Raw genomic sequence first — 19836 nt, 5'->3', positions numbered from 1 at the left:
TTCTTTGAATTTTTCAAAAGTACAATTTGAAATGTTTTTGAATGCCATACTATGTATTTAGATTTGGTCTTATGAAATGCAGATGTGTAATAGCTGTTAAGCAGGGGAATTAGTTTAAATAAAAGGCAGCAGAGAGTCCAGGCTTCTAGCCTTAGCTGTGCCATTAACTGGTTAAATGACCTTACTTCTCTTGGGGTTGCCATTTCTTTATCTAACAGTATTGATTTGTAAGTTTTTTTTTTTTCCTACTTTTTACTCTGCCATCAACTTGATTTTAGATTTCTAAGTTTTCTTCCAACTATAATACTCAGGGATTGTGTAGTTTCTCCTGCCAGATGTTTATATGTGGGCCTTTTAGGGGAAAATTGTGTTTGACACATGGTGTATGCTCCATAAATATATAGTCAATGATTAAAAATCCAAAGCATAAATCAGGACTTCTCAGTCAGAGAAATTAAACAGATTTTTAGAACCTTACATCTTTGAGGTACTAGATGAACATGGAGCCATAGCTACTTTTGTTAATGAGTATAACGTTATATCGTTTTGTTGATGTTCCCTACAACCAAATGAAACATTGCCACAAAGTTTGCAGAACTAGGTTTTAAAATGATGGTGAGTTTAAGTTTCATTCCAAGACTCAATAAATAATTGAATGAATTTTCATAAGTGACACATATTTATACTTTTTGCTGGGAATTTTTGGTATGAAACCCTTATTTGGGTAATGTTCATATTGAGCTGAGTTCTAAGAAACTGTGGTGTGGGAAGATGCAGTTTTTAATGAACTTCTCCTTTCTTGCTTTGTAAGGTATTTCCCAGCTCTAGAGTTTATGCTAAAGTTTAACTGCCTTGAATTTTTCCTGTTGGCTGTTAATATGAAATTTGGCCTGTTAAAACCATGTTAATATTTTAAATTTAAGTATCAATAATGCTAGGAAAACCTTATTGTGCCCTCACAATAACTAAGTGCTTTCCATTTCATTTACATGTACAACTTTAAAAATTAGACGGTAGGCCGAGGCCGGCGGATCACGAGGTCAGGAGATCAAGACCATCCTGGCTAACACGGTGAAACCTCGTCTCTACGAAAAATACAAAAAATTAGCCGGGCGTGGTGGCAGGCACCTGTAGTCCTAGCTACTCAGGAGGCTGAGGCAGGAGAATGGCGTGAACTCAGGAGGCGGGGCTTGCAGTGAGCCGAGATCCCGCCACTGCACTCCAGCCTGGGTGACAGAGTGAGACTCCATCTCAAAAAAAAAAAAAAAAAAAAAAAATCAGAGGGTAGAAAACAGAAGGCTAATACTTATATATTTTTGGAGGCTAAGACTTGAATTGCAACTTAGCCCAAAGAAATCACTGTAAGTAGTTAGGGTTATCCTGAAGGGAATATGTTTTATTTATTTTTTTGAAGTCTGAAATATCTTGGTCTTGAATAGCATGAAATTCCCTTATTATCTGGAATTAAAAAAAACCCTAAGCTATAAGTAGTGGAAGTCTTAGGAAAATATTTTTGAAGCATTTAAAAAAAAATTCCGAATATGTTGTGTAAGAAGTACAGTGTAATTGAATATCTGGCAGACATTCTATATGAGTATCTTTATGGTTTTTGTTTTTCAGGCATTAAAAAATATTTAATCATTCATGTGTTGAGACTCATTCTTGAGTTATGGATGACAAGGCTTCTGTTGGAAAAATCAGTGTCTCTTCAGACTCAGTATCTACTCTTAATAGTGAAGATTTTGTCTTGGTTTCCAGGCAAGGAGATGAGACACCATCTACAAATAATGGAAGTGATGATGAGAAAACAGGACTCAAGGTAAAACTCCCTAACCTAAGATTGTTTTGCTTAGCTTTTCTAAGCCCATTGCAAAACTTGGCCTTAACAGAAAACAGATATGGGAGGAAAGTGAGAACATGGAAGTAATATACTTCTTTTTCTTTAAAGAATTTTATTTGCACTTAGTGAGAAGTTTGTATTTGATTAAAGATTTTCACTCTGATTAGCTTTTCCTAAATTTTTCAATACCCCTAAGTGTCAAAACTAGTGGTTATAGTATAAACATTTGTCATTTTAGTATTGTTTTCACTTTTCCATTGAATTACAAGTACTTGTTTTGTTTGGTCCTGGTTTACATAATGTAAGGGCACTGGCAGGTCAAAGATGCTATTTACGAAAATGCGTTTTAGGATTATTGAAACAACTTTAAATACCTGGCCATTTTTTTTTTTATAATTTCTCAGCCACTATTACTTATTTTCCAATGCCCTATTATTGTTCTACTCTTTATTGATATAAATAAAAACAGATTATCTGTTAAAGTTGTCATTTAAAATATAAGTAGCTTTAAAAATGTTTTAATTCCTGTTAACATCTTTTCTTGCAACAAATGTTTACTGAGTAATGACTATATGCCAATTATTGTTCTAAGTACTGGGGATATAGTGGTGAACAACACAGGCAAAACTCCCTGCCCTTCTAGAGCTTTAATTCTAATGGGGGAAATAGACTCTAAGCAAATAAGAAAATAAATATATCAAGTAAATTTAGGTGCTGTGAAGAATAACAAAACAGGATATGTGGATAAACAGTGAACAACGTTATGATTGTTCCTTGACTTTTAAAAATTTTTGTCAAAATGAGAATACTTGGACACAGGATGGGGAACATCACACACAGGGGCCTGTCGTGGGGTGGGGGGAGCAGGGAGGGATAGCATTAGGAGAAATACCTAATGTAAACGACAAGTTAATGGGTGCAGCATACCAATGTGGCACATGTATACATATGTAACAAACCTGCACATTGTGAACATATACCCTAGAACCTAAAGTATAATTTAAAAAAATTTTTTTCGTCAAAATTTTGAAAACTTGCCAGGTGTTGTGGCTCACACCTATAATCCCAACGCTTTGGGAGGCCTTGGCAAATGAATCACTTGAGCCTAGGAGTTGGAGACCAGCCTGGGGAACATGGCAAAACCCCATTTCTACAAAAGTCTAAAAAATTAGCCAGGTGTGGTGGCACACACCTTTAGTCCCCACTACTTGGGAGGCTTAAGTGGGAGGATCGATTGAGGCCAGGAGGTGGAGGCTGCAGTGAACCATGATCACACCACTGCACTTCAGCCCGGGTGTCAGAGTGAGATCCTGTCTCAAAAAAGAAAAAACCCTTACTCTTACTCATAAATATATAGAGGAATAAATAAAAAACAGTAAAACTTAAAAAAATTAATTAATAAGAGTGAATGACAGGTGCTTTTTTAGAGAAGGTCTTGAGATGACATTTGAGGTGAGGCCCAAATGAAGTGAGGAGGAAGGCCATGGAAAAATCTGGGAAAAGAGCTTTCCAGTTAGAGCAGCAAATAGACCATGAGGAGAACTACCCTTGCTAGGACAGGGGTTGGAGCAGAGTGAACAAAGTAAAAAGCAGTAAAGGATGAGATCCAATAGTGGGCATGGGCTGGATTGTGTAGAACCCTGTGGAGCTTAGTAGAAAGTGTGGGGCTTTGCAAAAAAAAAAAAAAAAAAAAAAAAAAAAAAAAAGAGTGGAAATTTTGGAGAGTTTTGAATGGGATCATGATCTAATTTATATTTTTAAAAGCTCACTGGTTAAGAGGGACTTGTAGGATGACAGCATGTTCTACTCCTCAGCAGAACTGGTGACAATTACGAAAATAAAACATTTAAGGTCTCTGAAAGTGTTTTAAAGGAAATACAGCAAATGAAAAAACATTTATTCAAGAAAATTTATAAAATTTGGTCAGAGGGGCAAGAACCTGTTATTGGTAACAAGACCTGCCCTTTCCTTACCCTATCCCAGCTGAGAGAGATGGTAACTCTTCTCCATATTGGTGCAGTGAAGAAGACAAGAATCCCTGTCCCCCACCAGCTCCCATTCTGGGCTATCTTCCAAAGCAGGAGCAAGATATCAGTATTTCTCATCCTGCTTCCCCATGCCTGTTTCTGGCCAAGTGTGACTAAGAGTTGGGGGCCTTGTTTTTCTGCCCAGACCCTGCTCCTGGGACAGAGGCTTTACTTTGGGCAGAGCAACTAACCCTGGGGTGTCACTCAGTGACACACAGTGTGTCATTGTCTCTACTTCCAGCTCCAAAGCCATGTCTCAGAGATTTTACCTTCAGGGAAAAGTTGGCCTTAAAGCAGCCTTCTTAAAGGAATGGGCTTCATTCACGACAGAGTATAGAAAAGTTTAAGCCTAAGGTTACTCTAAAAAATAGTGGCGGTTGTGGTGAAAAGTAATTGGGGAAGATTGGTAGATTGATGGGACATTTAGGCTTGACTATAGATGTGCTCATTTGCCTGAGGAAACTAGGGAAAGACACAGCTGGGAGGAGATCACCAAGGGTCAAAACATATCTCAACCCTTGACCTCTGAAACTTTCACTTCAAAGATACCCAAGTTTGATTGACTTAGACTATGGAACAGTTTATACTGTAGTGCATTGTTGAAATCATTACAGCAATCAGACAGCAATTAGTGTAATTTAACAAGCTAGTTGTGGTCAGAGAAACCAAGAGTCAGCGAGAGCCCTGCCCAAGCCACTCTCATCCCAAGGTGACAGTGAGCAATCTCAAGTCTGAGCTCCCTGAGGAGCAACTCCAGAGGCTTAACACTAGACAATGGAATCTACAAAAATCAACTAGCCAGTCACCCAATAAACAAGCATCAACAATAACAAATCTTGCAGTGGGGAGGCCAGTACTCAGTGTTGGTACTGTATATTATCTCAAGTATCTAGTTTCTAACCAAAAATTATAAGACATTCAGAGAAACAAGAAAATATGACCCAGACATCCCGTTAAAAAAGCAAGCTACAGATACTGCTTGTGAGAGTGACTGGTTGGGTTTAACACAGAGCTTTCAAGGTAGCTATTATTAATATATTCAGCAAACTAAAGGAAATCATGTAGAAATGAAGGCGTGATGATAGTTTCACATGAAACAGAGAATATTAATAATGAGATAGAAATCATTTTAAAAAGAAGCAAATGGAAATTCTGGAATGGAACATCACAGTAACTGAAATGAAAAACTCACTTGAGGGCACAACAGTACATTTCAACTGGCAAAAGAAAGAGTTAATGAACTTGACGATAGATCAGTAGAAATTACTCAAAGAACATGAAGAAAAACAATGTAGAAAAAAACAGGCTCAGAAAAATATGGGAAACTATTAAGTGTACCAACATGCTTGTAATAGGAGTATCGAAAGGAGAGGAGAAAGAGAAACGACTAGAAAAAAAATTTTAAGTAATAATGTCCAAAAACATCCCAAATTTATTTAAAAACAATAATTTATATATCCAGGAAGTTCAATGAACTCCATGTAGGATAGATGCAAAGATATTCACAAAGAGGAGTATCTTGATAAAGATGCTAAAAGCCAAAGACAAGGAAAAAATCTTGAGAGAGCAGCAAGAGATAACTGACTCATCAACTTACAAGGGAACCTGCCCATAAGATTTATAGCTAACTTCTCAGCAAAAAAAATGGAGGCAAGAAGCCAGTGGGACAACATATTCAAAGCACTTAAACCAAAAAAACTGTTAACCAACAATTCTATGTCCAGCAAAGCTATTATTCAAAACGGAAGGTTCCTTGAAGTAAAGGCGTTCTGAGGTAAAAACTCAGAGAATTTGCTGTTGGCAGACCCACTTTACAAGAAACACTACAGGAAGTTCTTCAGGCTGAAAGCAAGTTACTCCACATGATGATTTTAATCCACATGAAAAATCTTAAGAGCACCAGTAAAAATAATTATGTAGTAATAACACTATAAATGCATATTTTCTCCTTTTCTCTTTTGTGTTGTGTATGTATCATGTGTATCTATATAGGCACTTAATAGCTGTAAAGTTCCCTAAGAACTGTTTAAGCTGTATCCCATAAATCTTAGTATATTTACTGCATTTTACTGCAGTACTGTATAGTATGTATATAGTATATTGTTGGGCCTATGAGATGCGGAAATGTAATATATTTGCCAATAATAGGAAAAAGGAGATAAGATAGGGACAGATCTGTGTTTGGGCTAGGAAATAACTCCATATAGTAACTCAAATTCATAAGAATAAATGAAGAAAACCAGAAAAGATAAATAAGAAGGTTAATATAAGAAAAGCTGTAAATGTACATTGGTTCGTCTCTCAACTTCTTTAAAGGTATATATAAAATTATATAAAGTAATAATTGTGACAGTGTATTGTTGGACTTCTAACATTTATAGATATAATGTGTATAGCAATACCACAAAAGGCAGGGGGAAGGGAATAGAGCTATGTTTGAATAATGTTTCTATTTCTCAGTGGAATTGAGTGAGTATAAATCAGATGCTCATTCTGATAAGATGTACATTGTTTCAAGTCCAACAGAGCTTAAAGATTAAAAAAAAAAAAGGGTAATCCTAGCACTTTGGGAGAGTGAGGTGGGTGGTTTGCTTGAGGCCAGGAGTTTAAGACCAGCTTGGGCCACATGGTAAAACCCCATCTCTACAAAAAACAAACAAACCCCCACAAATCAGCCAGGTATTGTGGTGTGTGTCTGTAGTCAGAAGGTGACTCGGGAGGCTGAGGTGGGAGAATTACTTGAGCCCAGGAGGTTGATGGTCTGGTGAGCCATGGTCACACCACTGCATTCTAGCCCAAGTGACAGAGTGAGACTCTCTCTAAAAAAAAAATAATAATAAAAATAGTACATTGTAAGTTCCTAGAGGAACTAACAAGGATACAAGTAAAAATATATGTGGAAAAAAATCATTAAAGAAATGTAAATGCTATATTAGAAAATATTTACTAAGTCCAAGAGAAAGCAATAATAGAGGCACAAAAAAGATAAGAGACACACTAAAAATGATAAAGTTGGCACTCCTGAATCCAGCTATATCAATAATAATACTAAATGTAAATAGATTAAGCAGTGTAATCAAAAGGGGAGATACTGTTAGATTGGATAAAAATATATGATCCAACTGTATGCTCTCTACAAGATATACTTTAGGTTTAGAGATACAAATGGATTTAAAATAAAAGGATGGAAAAATATAATGCAAACAGCATTATAAGAAAGCTGGATTGGCTATTCTGATTTCAGACAAAATAGACTTTAAAACAAAAAACTTTACTAGAGGTAATATATGAATAATGACATTTTGTAATGAGAAGGATTAGTCCATCACAGACATCTAACAATTACATATCTAATAACCAAGCACCAAAATGTATGAAGCAAAAACTGACAGAAATGAAGAGAAAATGGACAATTCAAGAATAATTGTTAGCCGGGCGTGGTGGCTGACGCCTGTAATCCCAGCAATTCAGGAGGCTGAGGCGGGTGGATTGCTTGAGCTCAGGAGTTCGAGACCAGACTGGGCAACATAGCAAGTCCCCGTCTCATTTAAAAAAAAAATTATTGAAGATTATAATATACTGCTTTCAATAATGAAGGGGACAACTAGGCCAATCAGTAAGGAGATAGAAGCCTTAAATGACACTGTTGACCAACTAGAGCTAACAGATCTCTGTAGAACACTCACCCCAACAATAGCAGAGTATTCATTCTTTTCAAGTGCACCCAAAGTATTAATCCAACCATAAGGGCAGGAAACTAGAAATCAGTAACAGAAGTAAAACTGAAAATTCACTACTACAGGGAAATTAAACAACATACTCCTAAATAAAAAGTCAAAGAAAAAAATCAAAAAGGAAGTTAGAAAATACTTGAAATGAATGAAAATGCAGATACAATATACTAAGACTTATGGGATACAGCTTAAACAGTTCTAAGGGAAATTTATAGCTGTTAAGTGCCTATGTTAAGAAAGAGAAAGACCTAAACTTAATATCCTAACCTTCCACCTTAAGACCCTGGTAGAAAGGTACACTAAACCTAAAACCGTCAGAAGGAAGGAAAATAAAAGAACAGAAATTAATGGAACAGAATAGAAAAGCAGTAGAGAAAAATCAGTGGAACCAAAAATTGATTCTTTGAAAATACCAACAAAATTGACAAAACTTTAATTAGATTAACCACAAAAAAAGAAGACAATTTACTGGAATCATAAATGAAAGGGAATAATACTGCTGATAATACATAGAATTATGAAGGAATACTAGAGTTGTGTGCCCATAAATAGGTAATTTAGATGAAATGGACAAATTTCTAGAGCGACACTAACAAAACTGATAAAATAGTCTGAACAGATCTATAACAAAGAGATTGAATTAGTAATCAAAAAAGTACCCCAAAGAAACCCTGGACTCAGGTGGCTATACTGTTGAATTCTACCAGATACTTAAATAAGAATTAATATCTATTCTGCACAAACTTCTCTGGGATAGAAAAGTAGGGAATACTTCCCAACTTACTCTATGAGAACACCATTACCCTGATACCAAAATCAGACAAAGACATCAGAGGGAAACTGCACACCAGTGTCTTTAATGCATATGGACACAAAAATCCTTGAAATACTAGCAAAGTGAATTCAGCTGGTATATAAATATAAAAAAGATTACATACCATGATCAAGTGGGAGTTATTCCAGGAATGTAAGGTTAGTTTAACATCTGAAAATTATTAATGTAATACACCATATCTATAGAATAAAAAGCAAAACCCACATGATCATCTCAGTAGATGCAGAAAAAGCATTTGACAAAAATCTAACACCTTTTCATGAAAAAAAGAAATGAGAAAACTCAAACTAGAAATACAATGGAACATTTCAACCTGATAAAGGACATTTACAGAAAGCTCACAGGTAAAATCATACTTGATGGTGAGTGATTCTTCCCCGGCCTAAGTTTAAGAATAAGACAAGGAGGTCTACACTCACCACCAATCTTCAACATTGTGCCAGGGCCAGGTGCAGTGGCTCATGCTTGTATTCCCAGCACTTTGAGAGGCTGAGATGGGAGGATCACTTGAGCCCACGAGTTTGAGAACAGCCTGGGCAACATACAGAGACTCCATCTCTACAAGAAAAAAAATTTTTTTTAATTAGCTGAATGTGGTGGCATGCTCTTGTAGTCCCAGTTATTTGGGGGCTGAGGTGGGAGGATCTCTTGAGCCAGAGAGGTCAAGGCTGCAGTGCGTTGTGATCATAACCACTGCACCCCTACCTGGGCAACAGAGGGAGACCCTGTCTCTACTTAGAAAAAAAGATTTCAAGAAAAGTGAAAAACAACAACAACAAAAATGCAATGAAAGAATTTGTAAATGATAGTAGTTCTAGGAAGTATAAAGAACTAAACCATCAACTGCTGAATGGGTAAACAAAATGTGGTATACAATGGAATATTATTAAGCCATAAAATACTGATACATGCTACTACATAGATGAACCTTAAGAACATTATGCTGAATGACATGTCAGTCACAAAAGACTACAAATTACATAATTTCATGAATATGAAATATTCAGAATAGGCAAATCTTTAGAGACAGAAAATTAGTGGTTGCCTAGGGCTGGTTGGAGGAGTCTGGTGGGAATAGAAAGGTGATAACTTAAGGGTATATTGTGCTGCTTTTTACAATGTTTGTACTAAAAAAAATTTTTTTTGAGACGGAATCTCTTGTCGCCCAGGCTGGAGTGCAGTGGCGTGATCTCAACCCACTTCAACCTCCGCCTCCTGGGTTCAAGAGTTTCTCCTGCCTCAGCCTCCTGAGTAGCTGGGATTACAGGCATGCACCACCATGCTTGGCTACATTTTGTATTTTTAGTAAAGGTGGGGTTTCACCATGTTGGCCATGCTGGTCTCGAACTCCTGACCTCAGGTGATCCGCCTGCCTCGGCCTCCCAAAGTGCTAGGATTACAGGCGTGAGCCACCGCGCCCAGCCTGTGCCACTTTTTGAGGTAATGAATTTGTTTTAAAATTGACTTTGGTAGTTGCATATATCTGTGAATATACTTAAACCATTGAACATACATTTTAAATGAATGAATGGTATGGTTTATGAATTATATCTCAATAAGTCTTTTCTAAAAAGCTCCCTGGACAATTAGCAGGAAAGGGGCAAGAGTGGTAGCAAGGAGAGCAGGGGTAAATGTGCTCTGATTCAGAATATGTTTTGGTATTAATGTGAGTAAATTAGATATAGGGTATGAGGTAAAGAGAAGTAGATGATTCCTAGATTTTGGCCTGGGCTGTTTAGTCTAAATCTGAACTAAAAAGTAATGGCATTACCTCAGTAATGCCATTTACTGAGATGGGAAAGAGAAAGGTAAGTCCAGAATTGGGTCAGGAGAACATATTACATTTGAGTTGACTGTTAGCTGTCTCTTTGGAGATGTCAGGTAGGTAGTTTGATAGTTGGATATATGAGACGAATACTAAGGAGAGGTTGATTGTAGCTGCCATCAATAGTATTTACATGCTATTTAAAGCTATGAAATTATGGCTGGGTGCAGTGGCTCAGGCCTGTAATCCCAGCACTATGGGAGGCTGAGACAGGCAGATCACTTGAGGTCAGGAGTTTCAGACCAGCCTGGCCAACATGGTGACGCCCTATTTCTATCAAAAATACAAAATTAGCCGGTCATGGTGGTGCAGCCTGTAATCCTAGGTACTTGGGAGGCTGAGGCAGGAGAATTGCTTGAACCCGGGAGGCGGAGGTTGCAGTGAGCCTACATTGTGCCATTGCCCCCCAGCCTGGGTGACAAGAGTGAAACTCCATCTCGAAAAAATAAAAAAATAAATAAAGCTATAGAATTAGATGAGACCACTCACAATGTGAGTGTAGATATTGAAGAGACAAGTGATAACAGTTGGTTCTTAGGGTACTTCAATATTCAGAGATTGAGATGAAGAGAAATCAGCAGAAAAAACTGAGAAGAAATAACTCTTGAGATATAAGAAAACCCGGGTGTATTACTTCGTTTTCACACTGCTGATAAAGACGCACCTGAGACTGGGAAGAAAAAGAAGTTTAATGGACTTACAGTTCCACACATCTGGGGAGGCCTCACAATCATGGCAGAAGGCAAGGAGGAGGAAGTCATGTCTTACATGGATGGAAGCAGGCAAGAGAAGAGAGAGATTGTGCAGGAAAACTCTGTTTTAAAAACCATCAGATCTTGTGAGACTCACTATCACGAGAACAGCATGGGAAAGACCTGCCTCCATGATTTAATTACCTCCCTCCAGGTTCCTCCCACAATACATGGGAATTGGGGGAGTTACAATTCAAAATGAGATTTGGGTGGGGACACAGCCAAACCGTATCACTAGGAGAGCAGAATTCCTTGGAAGACAAGTGAGGAAGGTGTTTCAGGAAAGCAGTAGTGATCAGGTATGTCTGATTTGGCTAATAGATTGATTTAGATAATAAGTGAAAAGTAACAAGATGCAGGCCTTGGGGATCCTCAAGAATAATGGGTTTTTTTGGAGAGATTGGACTGTAGTAAGGTTAGTGTGGGTTCATTAGTAAATAGGAGATCAGAAAGAAGTGGAAATAAATATAGACAACTTTTTCAAGGACTTTTGCTATAAAATGAGGGCAGAAAAATTGAGTGATAGCTGCCGGGGTTATGGATTTTATTGAATGATTGTAGGATATTTATATATTGGCAGGAATTATTTAGTAAAAAGGGTATGTTACTAGTATGAAGAGAGAGCAGAATCTTTGATTAGGGAAAAGAGTCTCCTGTGCGTAAGTAGAACAGTTAGCCTAGGAACAGTTTCTAGAAATTAAGACAGCAGTAAATATGCAAGTAAATCCATCTTGTCTCCTTTTGGATTTCCTCCATTTGAAAATTTTCTTGTAAACTTTCAAAGTAGTTTGACTTACTCTTCCTGTTTCTACTTTGATTAGTCATTTATAGTACATGGGGGGAACCCTCAGGTATCTTCCGAAGAACAACTTTTTTTGCTGTCTCATATGTCTTTTTTTTCCTGAAAAATTTTTTTTTTTTTTAGACAAGAGTTTCACTCTTGTTGCCCAGGCTGGAGTGCAGTGGCATGATCTCCATCTTCCGGGTTCAAGTGATTCTCCTGCCTCAGCCTCCTGAGTAGCTGGGATCACAAGCACACGCTACCACACTTGGCCAATTTTTTGTATTTTTAGTAGAGATGGGGTTTTACCATGTTGGCTAGGCTGATCTCGAACTCCTGACCTCAGGTGATCTACCCGCCTCGGCTTCCCAAAGTGCTGGCATTACAGGTGTGAGCCACCATGCCCTGCCTTTTTTCTTAATGTTTAATTTTTGTGGGTACATAGTAGGTGTATATATTTATGCGTTAATGTGTATATATGCATTACATGAGACATGAGACATTTTCATACAGGTGTGCAATGAGTAATAATTACATCAGGGTAAATAGGGTATCCATTACCTTAAGCATTTATTCTTTGTGTTACAAACAATTCAATTCTACCTTTTTTTTTTTTTTTTTTTTTTTTTGAGGTGGAGTCTGGCTCTGTTGCCCAGGCTGCAGTGCAGTGGTGCAATCTCAGCTCACTGCAACCTCCACTTACTGATTTCAAATGATTCTCATACCTCAGCCTCCTGAGTAGTTGGGACAGTAGGCGTGCACCACTATGCCCGGCTAATTTTCATATTTTTAGTAGAGATGGGGTTTTACCAGGTTGGTCAGGCTGGTATTGAATTCCTGGCCTCAAGTAATCTGCCTGCCTTGGCCTCTCAAAGTGCTAGGATTACAGGCATGAGAAACTGTGTGCGGCACAGTTACACTCTTTTAGTTATTTTTAAATGTTCAATTAAATCATTTTTTACCGGCACAGTTATACTCTTTTACTTTTATTTTTTATTTTATTTTATTATTGTTATTATTTTTGAGACAGAGTCTTGCTCTGTCACCCAGGCTGGAGTAAAGTGGCAGGATCTGGGCTTACCGCAACCTCTGCCTCCCAGGTTCAAGTGATTCTCCTGCCTCAGCCTCCTGAGTAGCTGGGATTAGGTGTGTGCCACCACACCTGGCTAATTTTTGTATTCTTAGTAGAGACGGGGTTTTGCCATGTTGGCCAGGCTGGTCTCGAACTCCTGACCTCAGATGATCCACCTGCCTTGGCCTCCCAGAGTGCTAGGATTACAGGTGTGAGCCACCGCCCCCAGCTAGTTATTTTTAAATGTACAATTAAACCATTTTTACTGTAGTCACCCTATTGTGCTAGCAAATACTAGGTCTTATTCTTTCTAACTATGATTTGTCATCTTTACCAGAAAGAAATACCTGTATAGTCATGCACTGCATGACAGCGTTTCAGTCCACAACCAACTGCATGTATGAAGGTGGTCCCAAAAGATTATAATACCATATTTTTATTGTACCTTTTCTGTGTTTAGATATGTTTAATACATGGATACTTACCATTGTGTTAGAATTGCCTACAGTATTCAGTATAGTAACATGCTATACAGGTTTGTAGCCTAGGAGTAACAGGCTATACCATACAGCCTAGTTGTATAGTGGGCTATGCTTCCTGGGTTTATGTAAGTACACTCTATGATGTTCATACAACAGAACTGCCCAACAATGCATTTCTCAGAATGTATCCCTGTTGTTAAGTGATGCATGATTGTGTTTTGTAGACAAGGAAATTGAGGAACATGTTCTCCAAATTTAAAATATTTCCTCTGTGTGTTTTAATTTCAGTACATTTGTATATTATGTAAGGTTATTATATATAGAACTGGAATTGAGGAATTATTCAAATTGTTAAATCTTTAAGGTCTGTCATCAGAGGAAGGTATAATAGTATTACTGGAGATATCTTGCGCAGTGGTCCTCTCCTTTTTGAAACCTTGTATTGTTTCTCAGCTCCTAGTAGAATGACTAACAAAATGACTTAAAAAAAAAAAAGATTTGTAGAGCATCTTATCTATCTTCCTAACACATTTTTTTTGCCATTTCAATGTGGTATAATATGGAATTTAAAACATTTTATTTTATTTTGTAGAGGCAAGGTCTTCATATGTTGCCCAGATTAGTCTCAAACTCCTGGCCTCAAATGATCCTCCCACACTGACCTCCTAAAGTGTTGGGATTACAGTTGTGAGCCACCACGCCTGGCCAACATGACATTTAATAAATTCCAAGGCTCTCGAGTTTTGTTTGTTTGTTGAGACAGAGTTTTGCTCTGTTGCCCAGGCTGAAGTGGAGTGGCATGGCACAATCTCTGTTCATTACAACCTCAACCTCCTGGGTTCAAATGACTTGTGCCTTAGTCTCCTGAATAGCTGAAATTACAGTCATGTGCCAGTGTGCCACCATATCCGGCTAATTTTTTTTTTTTTTCTTAGTAGAGATGGGGTTTTGCCATGTTGGCCAGGCTGGTCTTGAACTCTTGGCCTCAAGTGGTCCACCTGCCTCAGCCTCCCATTGTGCTAGGATTACAGGTATGAGCCACTATACCAGGTCCTGGAATTTTTCTTTGTTTCTGTTTTAATGCTAACATTTATGCTTGGGACATAAACATAAAAGTGGAACCATGAGTTGGGTGTGATAGTGTGTACCTGTAGTTCCAGCTGCTTAGGAGGCTGATGCAGGAGGATTGCTCAAAGGCGAGACTTCAAGGCTGCAGTGCTCTATAAGCATGCCTGTGAATAGCCACTGCAGTTCAGCCTGGGCAACATAGTGATACCCTGTCTCAAAAAAGAAATGTTTTTTTAAACTTTTATTTTAGATTCAGGGGGTACATGTACAGGTTTGTTACAAATGTATATTACATGATTCTGAGGTTTGGGGTACAATTACACCCAGGTAGTAAGCACAGTACCCAATAGATAGTTTTTTCAACCCTTATCCCTCTGTCACCTTCCCTTCCTACCCTCTGTTGCAGTCCTCAGTGTCCATTGTTCCCATCTTTATGTCCATGTGTACCCAATGGAAAACATATTTTAAAAGTCTGTCACTATTCCACCCCAAAACTCCAAAAGTCCCAGTTGAGTGTCTTGTTGAAAGGTCATTTGACAGCTAGTAACTATCACAGGATAGGAATTCCCATTTTTTAAAATATGATAACCTACACAGCCTAAGAAGTTTCCATTATAAAATAATTAGGAAAGCTGGCTGAAATGTAACAAACAGCTTTTTAATTGCCTAGCTGTATTTACAAGAAAGTAATGACAGTCTTCAAGGAACAAAAACAAAGAGGGTACTGAAAGCTGGAACTATACATATGGGCTGACATTTGGTCTGCACTGAGGAATTTTCTATTCTTTATAACCAAAGTGCTTGGATTTTGATAACTACGTTGGGCAAGAGGTAAGGCCTTGGGTTTAGAGAGAGAGGTGTTGGAGCTGAGATCTCCTCAGAAAGTGGACTCAGGGGCTACTTCCTAACTTGAAAGGATAGAGTAAAAATTCTACCTGTAGTCACAGGAAAGAACATAAGGAAACTTACATTTCTTAGCTTGGACACTAATTTGGAGGGGGGTCTTGCTGGGAATTTATTCCCACAGGCTTGCCTTCATGTATGTTTAGAGTTTGAATTTACATTGCTTGTATGTTCCTTGATTGATAATACTCCAGGCACCTTACAGAAGCAATTGCAGAACTACTCTGGAAGAACATACTTGCCACTCAGGCTACATGGTATTTCCCCAGATAACCCTCTTAAAGCAGAGCACACAATCCAAAATTTACAAATATATACAAAGAATTATTTATTATGAGCAAGTTAGCAAACCCCAGCAGAACTGAATCCCACTAGAACTTGGGCATTAGAATTATTAGGTATAACCTTAAGGGAAATATGATTAAAATCATTAAAGACTGAAAGCAAAATTAGAAAACATTTAAAAAGAACAAAATATCAAAAAATATAAAAATTAAGCCAACTAAAACTGGAATTCTGCAATTAAATTTAGAGCCAGTGAAATTAAAAGTGCAGCAGATATGTTAAACAGCAAATTACACATGGCTGAAGAGAGAATCAAATACCTGGAAAATGGATCTGAAGAAATTATCCAGAAGATAGCATTGAAAGATATGAAAGACCACTTAAGAGACGTGAAAATTAAGATGAGAAGGACCAACCATCTTAAGTGTTCTATAATAAGAGAATGGTGAAGATGGAAGAAAATACTTGAAGAGATAATAGTTGAATATTTTCCAGAAGTGATAAACGATATAAATCATTGGCTTCAAAGAACACAGTAAGTCCCAAGTGGAATGATAGTAGAACTGGAGAACATCATAGCCAGAGAGAAAATAATACAAGGCTGAATGAGAATAGAGATGAAGTGGACTTGGTGCCTGTATTTAAGATGCTTATAGCTTAGGGCAGATGACAATTAAAAATCTTGTTACATTTTTTTCTGTTAGTCTTTCCTTTGTAACAGATTACCTCTGCCCATTGTAGTGGCACATGTCTGTAATCCCAGCACTTTGGGAGGCTGAGGCAGGAGGATCACTGGAGCCCAGGAGTTCAAGACCAGCCTGGGCAACAACAGTGCGACCCTGTCTCTTTAAAAAATAAAAATTAAAATGGTAAGAAAAAAACTCCAAATTACCTCGATACTCAGTGGATTAAAACGATTTCTCTTGATTTTGTGGATTGACTGGTTGGTTTTTGCCAATCTTGCGCTTATACAGCTTCATCTGGTGGGTCGGGTGGGGACTGGACTTGAGTAGGATGGCTGGGTCTCCTTCCATGTAGTCGCTCATCTTAGGCTTCTTCACAGCATGGTAGTCTTAGGACAGGAGTAGCAGCTGTAAGGCCCTTAGGGCTGTGGGTTAGAAATTATACCACGTGGATTCTCGTGTTCAAAGCAAGTCACAAGTCCAGTTCTTATTCAAAGTTTTGGGTAAATAGGCTATATCTCTTGATTGGAGGTGCTGTAGAGATTCTCTGGCCGTATTTAATTTTCAACATCAGTATAGTTAATGCTGTGGTGTAGATGAGCAAAGGGTGCTATAGAACAGAGGATGGAAACCTAATTCAGCTTGAGGGAGGGGTCAAGGAAGGCTTCTTGGAGTTGGTAATGCTTTACGTAAGCCCTTTAAATAAAAGTATTATGTGATGGTGTGGTTATAGAAAACATAAAGGTATGGCCGGGCGTGATGGCTCACACCTGTAATCCCAGCACTTGGGGAGGCCAAAGTGGGAGGATTGCTTGAGCTCAGGAGTTGAGACCAGCCTAGGCAATATAGTGAGAGCCTATCTCTTTATATATATTAAAAAAAAAAACATAGAGGTATATTTCTTTTTTTTTTTAACCTAGTCATCCATAAGCAGGTATTTTTCGTAATAAAATGTTTTGACAACTCATATCAAAATGTGAGAATTTTCCATAAAAGCAGAACATGTATTTTCTCCATCTGACTGACTATATGTTCCTCTCAGTTGGGAATCTTAGCTCTTACCCAGAGATACTCTATAAATACTGGTTGGGGATGCATTGATGAACTAGTGTTCCTTATGCAGAAAGATCAGTTACTTTTTTTTTTTTTTTGAGACGGAGTCTCGCTCTGCTGCCCAGGCTGGAGTGCAGTGGCATGATCCCTGCTCACTGCAAGCTCCACCTCTCGGGTTCACACCATTCCCCTGCCTCAGCCTCCCAGTAGCTGGGACTACAGGCGCCCACCACCATGCCCGGCTAATTTTTTGTATTTTTAGTAGAGATGGGGTTTCACCGTGTTAGCCAGGATGGTCTCGATCTGACCTCGTGATCCACCCGCCTCGGCCTCCCAAAGTGCTGGGATTATAGGCATGAGCCACCGAGCCTGGCCAGATCAGTTAATTTTTTAAACTCTTTAATCCTCCTAGAGTTTTCTTCTTGAAAAATCTAATTGACATTATTTAGATGAAAGAAAATTGCCAAACTTTATTAAAATAGCAGATAACAAAAGTCACTCTGTCTCAGTAATGCCGAAACTAATCTTCTGATTTGGTTTCTGATACTGCTTTTTTAGAACCTGATAATCTGCTGGACGTGGTGGCTCACGCCTGTAATCCCAGCACTTTGGGAGGCCGAGGCGGGCAGATCACCTGAGGTCAGGAGTTTGAGACAAGCCCGGCCAACATGGCAAAACCCCATCTCTACTAAAAATACAAAAATTAGCTGGGCGTGGTGGCACGCACCTGTAATCCCAGCTACTCCGGAGGCTGAGGCAGGAGAATTGCTTGAACCTGGGAGGCGGAGGTTGCAGTGAGCTATCACGCCACTGCACTCCAGCCTGGGCGACGAGCGAAACTTCGTCTCAAACAAAAAAAAAAGAAAAAAAGAACCTGGTAATCTTGTCCTCTGTAATGCAGATCTTTTATTCAGCAAAGTTACTGAACATGAGCTCAGTTTAATTAAGAGGGTTATAGTGGTGGTGGTGGTGGAGACACATCAGTAAATACGTCATCATGATACAATTCATCATGTACTAGAATCTAGGTATGAGCGAACTGTGTGAGAATGTAATTGTTGCCTAAAGAAGAAAAGAAAGGTTATGTGTAGTAGGTGATAGTTGAGAAAATATTAAGAGTGCCCTCTACAAACAAGTGAGCCTGTAACGTGGTAAGATCCAGAAGCTTGAAAGAATATGGAGTCAGGACTACTGTAGGTAGAAGAATTGATTGTATTTGCTTTTCTTTTCCTCCCAAGATGGAAATGGCTTTGTCTTTTTTTTTTTCTTTTTAGTTATAATAATGTTTGCTTGATATAGAAAACCAGGCAGTAAGAGAAGTAACTAAAACCCAGCCATGGCCATATGCAGTGGCTCATGCCTGTAATCCCAACACACTTTGGGAGGTGGAGGCAGGAGGATTGCCTGAGCCCAGGAGTTCTAGACCAGCCTAGGTAACATGATGGGACCCTGTCTCTATTTTTAAAATAAGAAAATTAAAATAAAACCCATCCATAATCCCATTACTTAGTGAAACAGTTGTAAATGTTTTGGGCCTGTCTTCAGTTGACTTTTCAGGATAAATTCACAAGCTGCTGTTCTTTCCCGTCCTCTTTTTATTTTAAAGTAATACTAGAAATTCTAATGATAACTTTATGTTGTTTGGTTCTTCCTTCATAGAGTAAGATAAAAAGACTGATAATCAGAACAGCCATGGTTTATAAAGTAAATCATAAAGAAATTTACTGATTTAACAAAGATCACAGAATGAGTGTGTAAGCAGGTTTGAGATTAGTAACTAAATCTTCAAATATCCAAATTGGACTTTTGGTTATTTCGTGTCATGTATTCTGACACAACTAAGGTTATTTAGTGTTATAAGTAACATACATACTTCTTAATTGCTCAGCTTTTACACTGAAGCTCAGCAATATTACTCAGTTTGAACCATTTTCATTTGTGTTTTTACTGCAGTAGGATTAAAATAGTGGAAACTGTAGATCATCAGGAATTCGTCTTTAATTTTCTGATCATCTAGGGACTTCTCAAGCACAAAGTGTCCCTTCCTAAGCATGTTTTCTTGAGGGCCTAAATATCCTTCAGAAAAGGATCCCAAACTGCCTGAAGTAGCTTTTGTATAACTGGCAAATCAAGTGGGGCCAAGTTGGTATTGTTGCAGTGAAAGGAAACAAGGACTATAAAATTAGAAGTAGAAAATTGAGACCAGGAAATGACTCTGGATTTTGCCTTTGGAACATTTTGTCCTTTGGTTCCATAAATGCAATTTTGCTCTCAAGGAAACAGACTTGTAGCCAATTCTACCATATAAGATATTGCCCTTATTTGATATATTTAGAAAGGACAAATGTTATTCCAGTATGCTGCTTTTGTACATGAATAGTAGGTGTGTTCTTAGAGTTTCTTTGGGCCACGAAAAGTAGAACTACTTGCTTTCTAAGTTTATTGTTTTCAAACCTCAACTCTTAATAGGTGGATCAGAGTTTCTTTAGAAAGAGC

At 38.1% G+C, this 19836-nt stretch overlaps 1 protein-coding gene across 11 annotated transcripts in view; it reads left to right on the top strand.

Annotated features, from left to right (window-relative positions):
• The window catches only part of RABGAP1 (RAB GTPase activating protein 1), a 165839-nt gene that overhangs the window by 14499 nt on the left and 131504 nt on the right, over positions 1–19836 (top strand). For 7 of the 11 annotated variants that reach the window (XM_009457251.4, XM_520242.8, XM_063788342.1 and 4 more), the window contains exon 2: positions 1621–1819. In XM_009457251.4, the coding sequence (XP_009455526.1) occupies positions 1670–1819 (150 nt within the window). In that variant the 5' untranslated portion in view covers positions 1621–1669. Of the gene's footprint in view, positions 1–1620; positions 1820–15851; positions 16140–19836 lie in introns of all 11 variants that reach the window. The other 4 variants (XM_063788345.1, XM_063788343.1, XM_063788348.1 and 1 more) reach the window with 1 other exon arrangement.

This window comes from Pan troglodytes, chromosome 11 (genome assembly GCF_028858775.2).
Source record: "Pan troglodytes isolate AG18354 chromosome 11, NHGRI_mPanTro3-v2.0_pri, whole genome shotgun sequence".
NCBI lineage: Eukaryota > Metazoa > Chordata > Mammalia > Primates > Hominidae > Pan > Pan troglodytes.
This window is presented reverse-complemented; position numbering and strand designations above follow the sequence as displayed.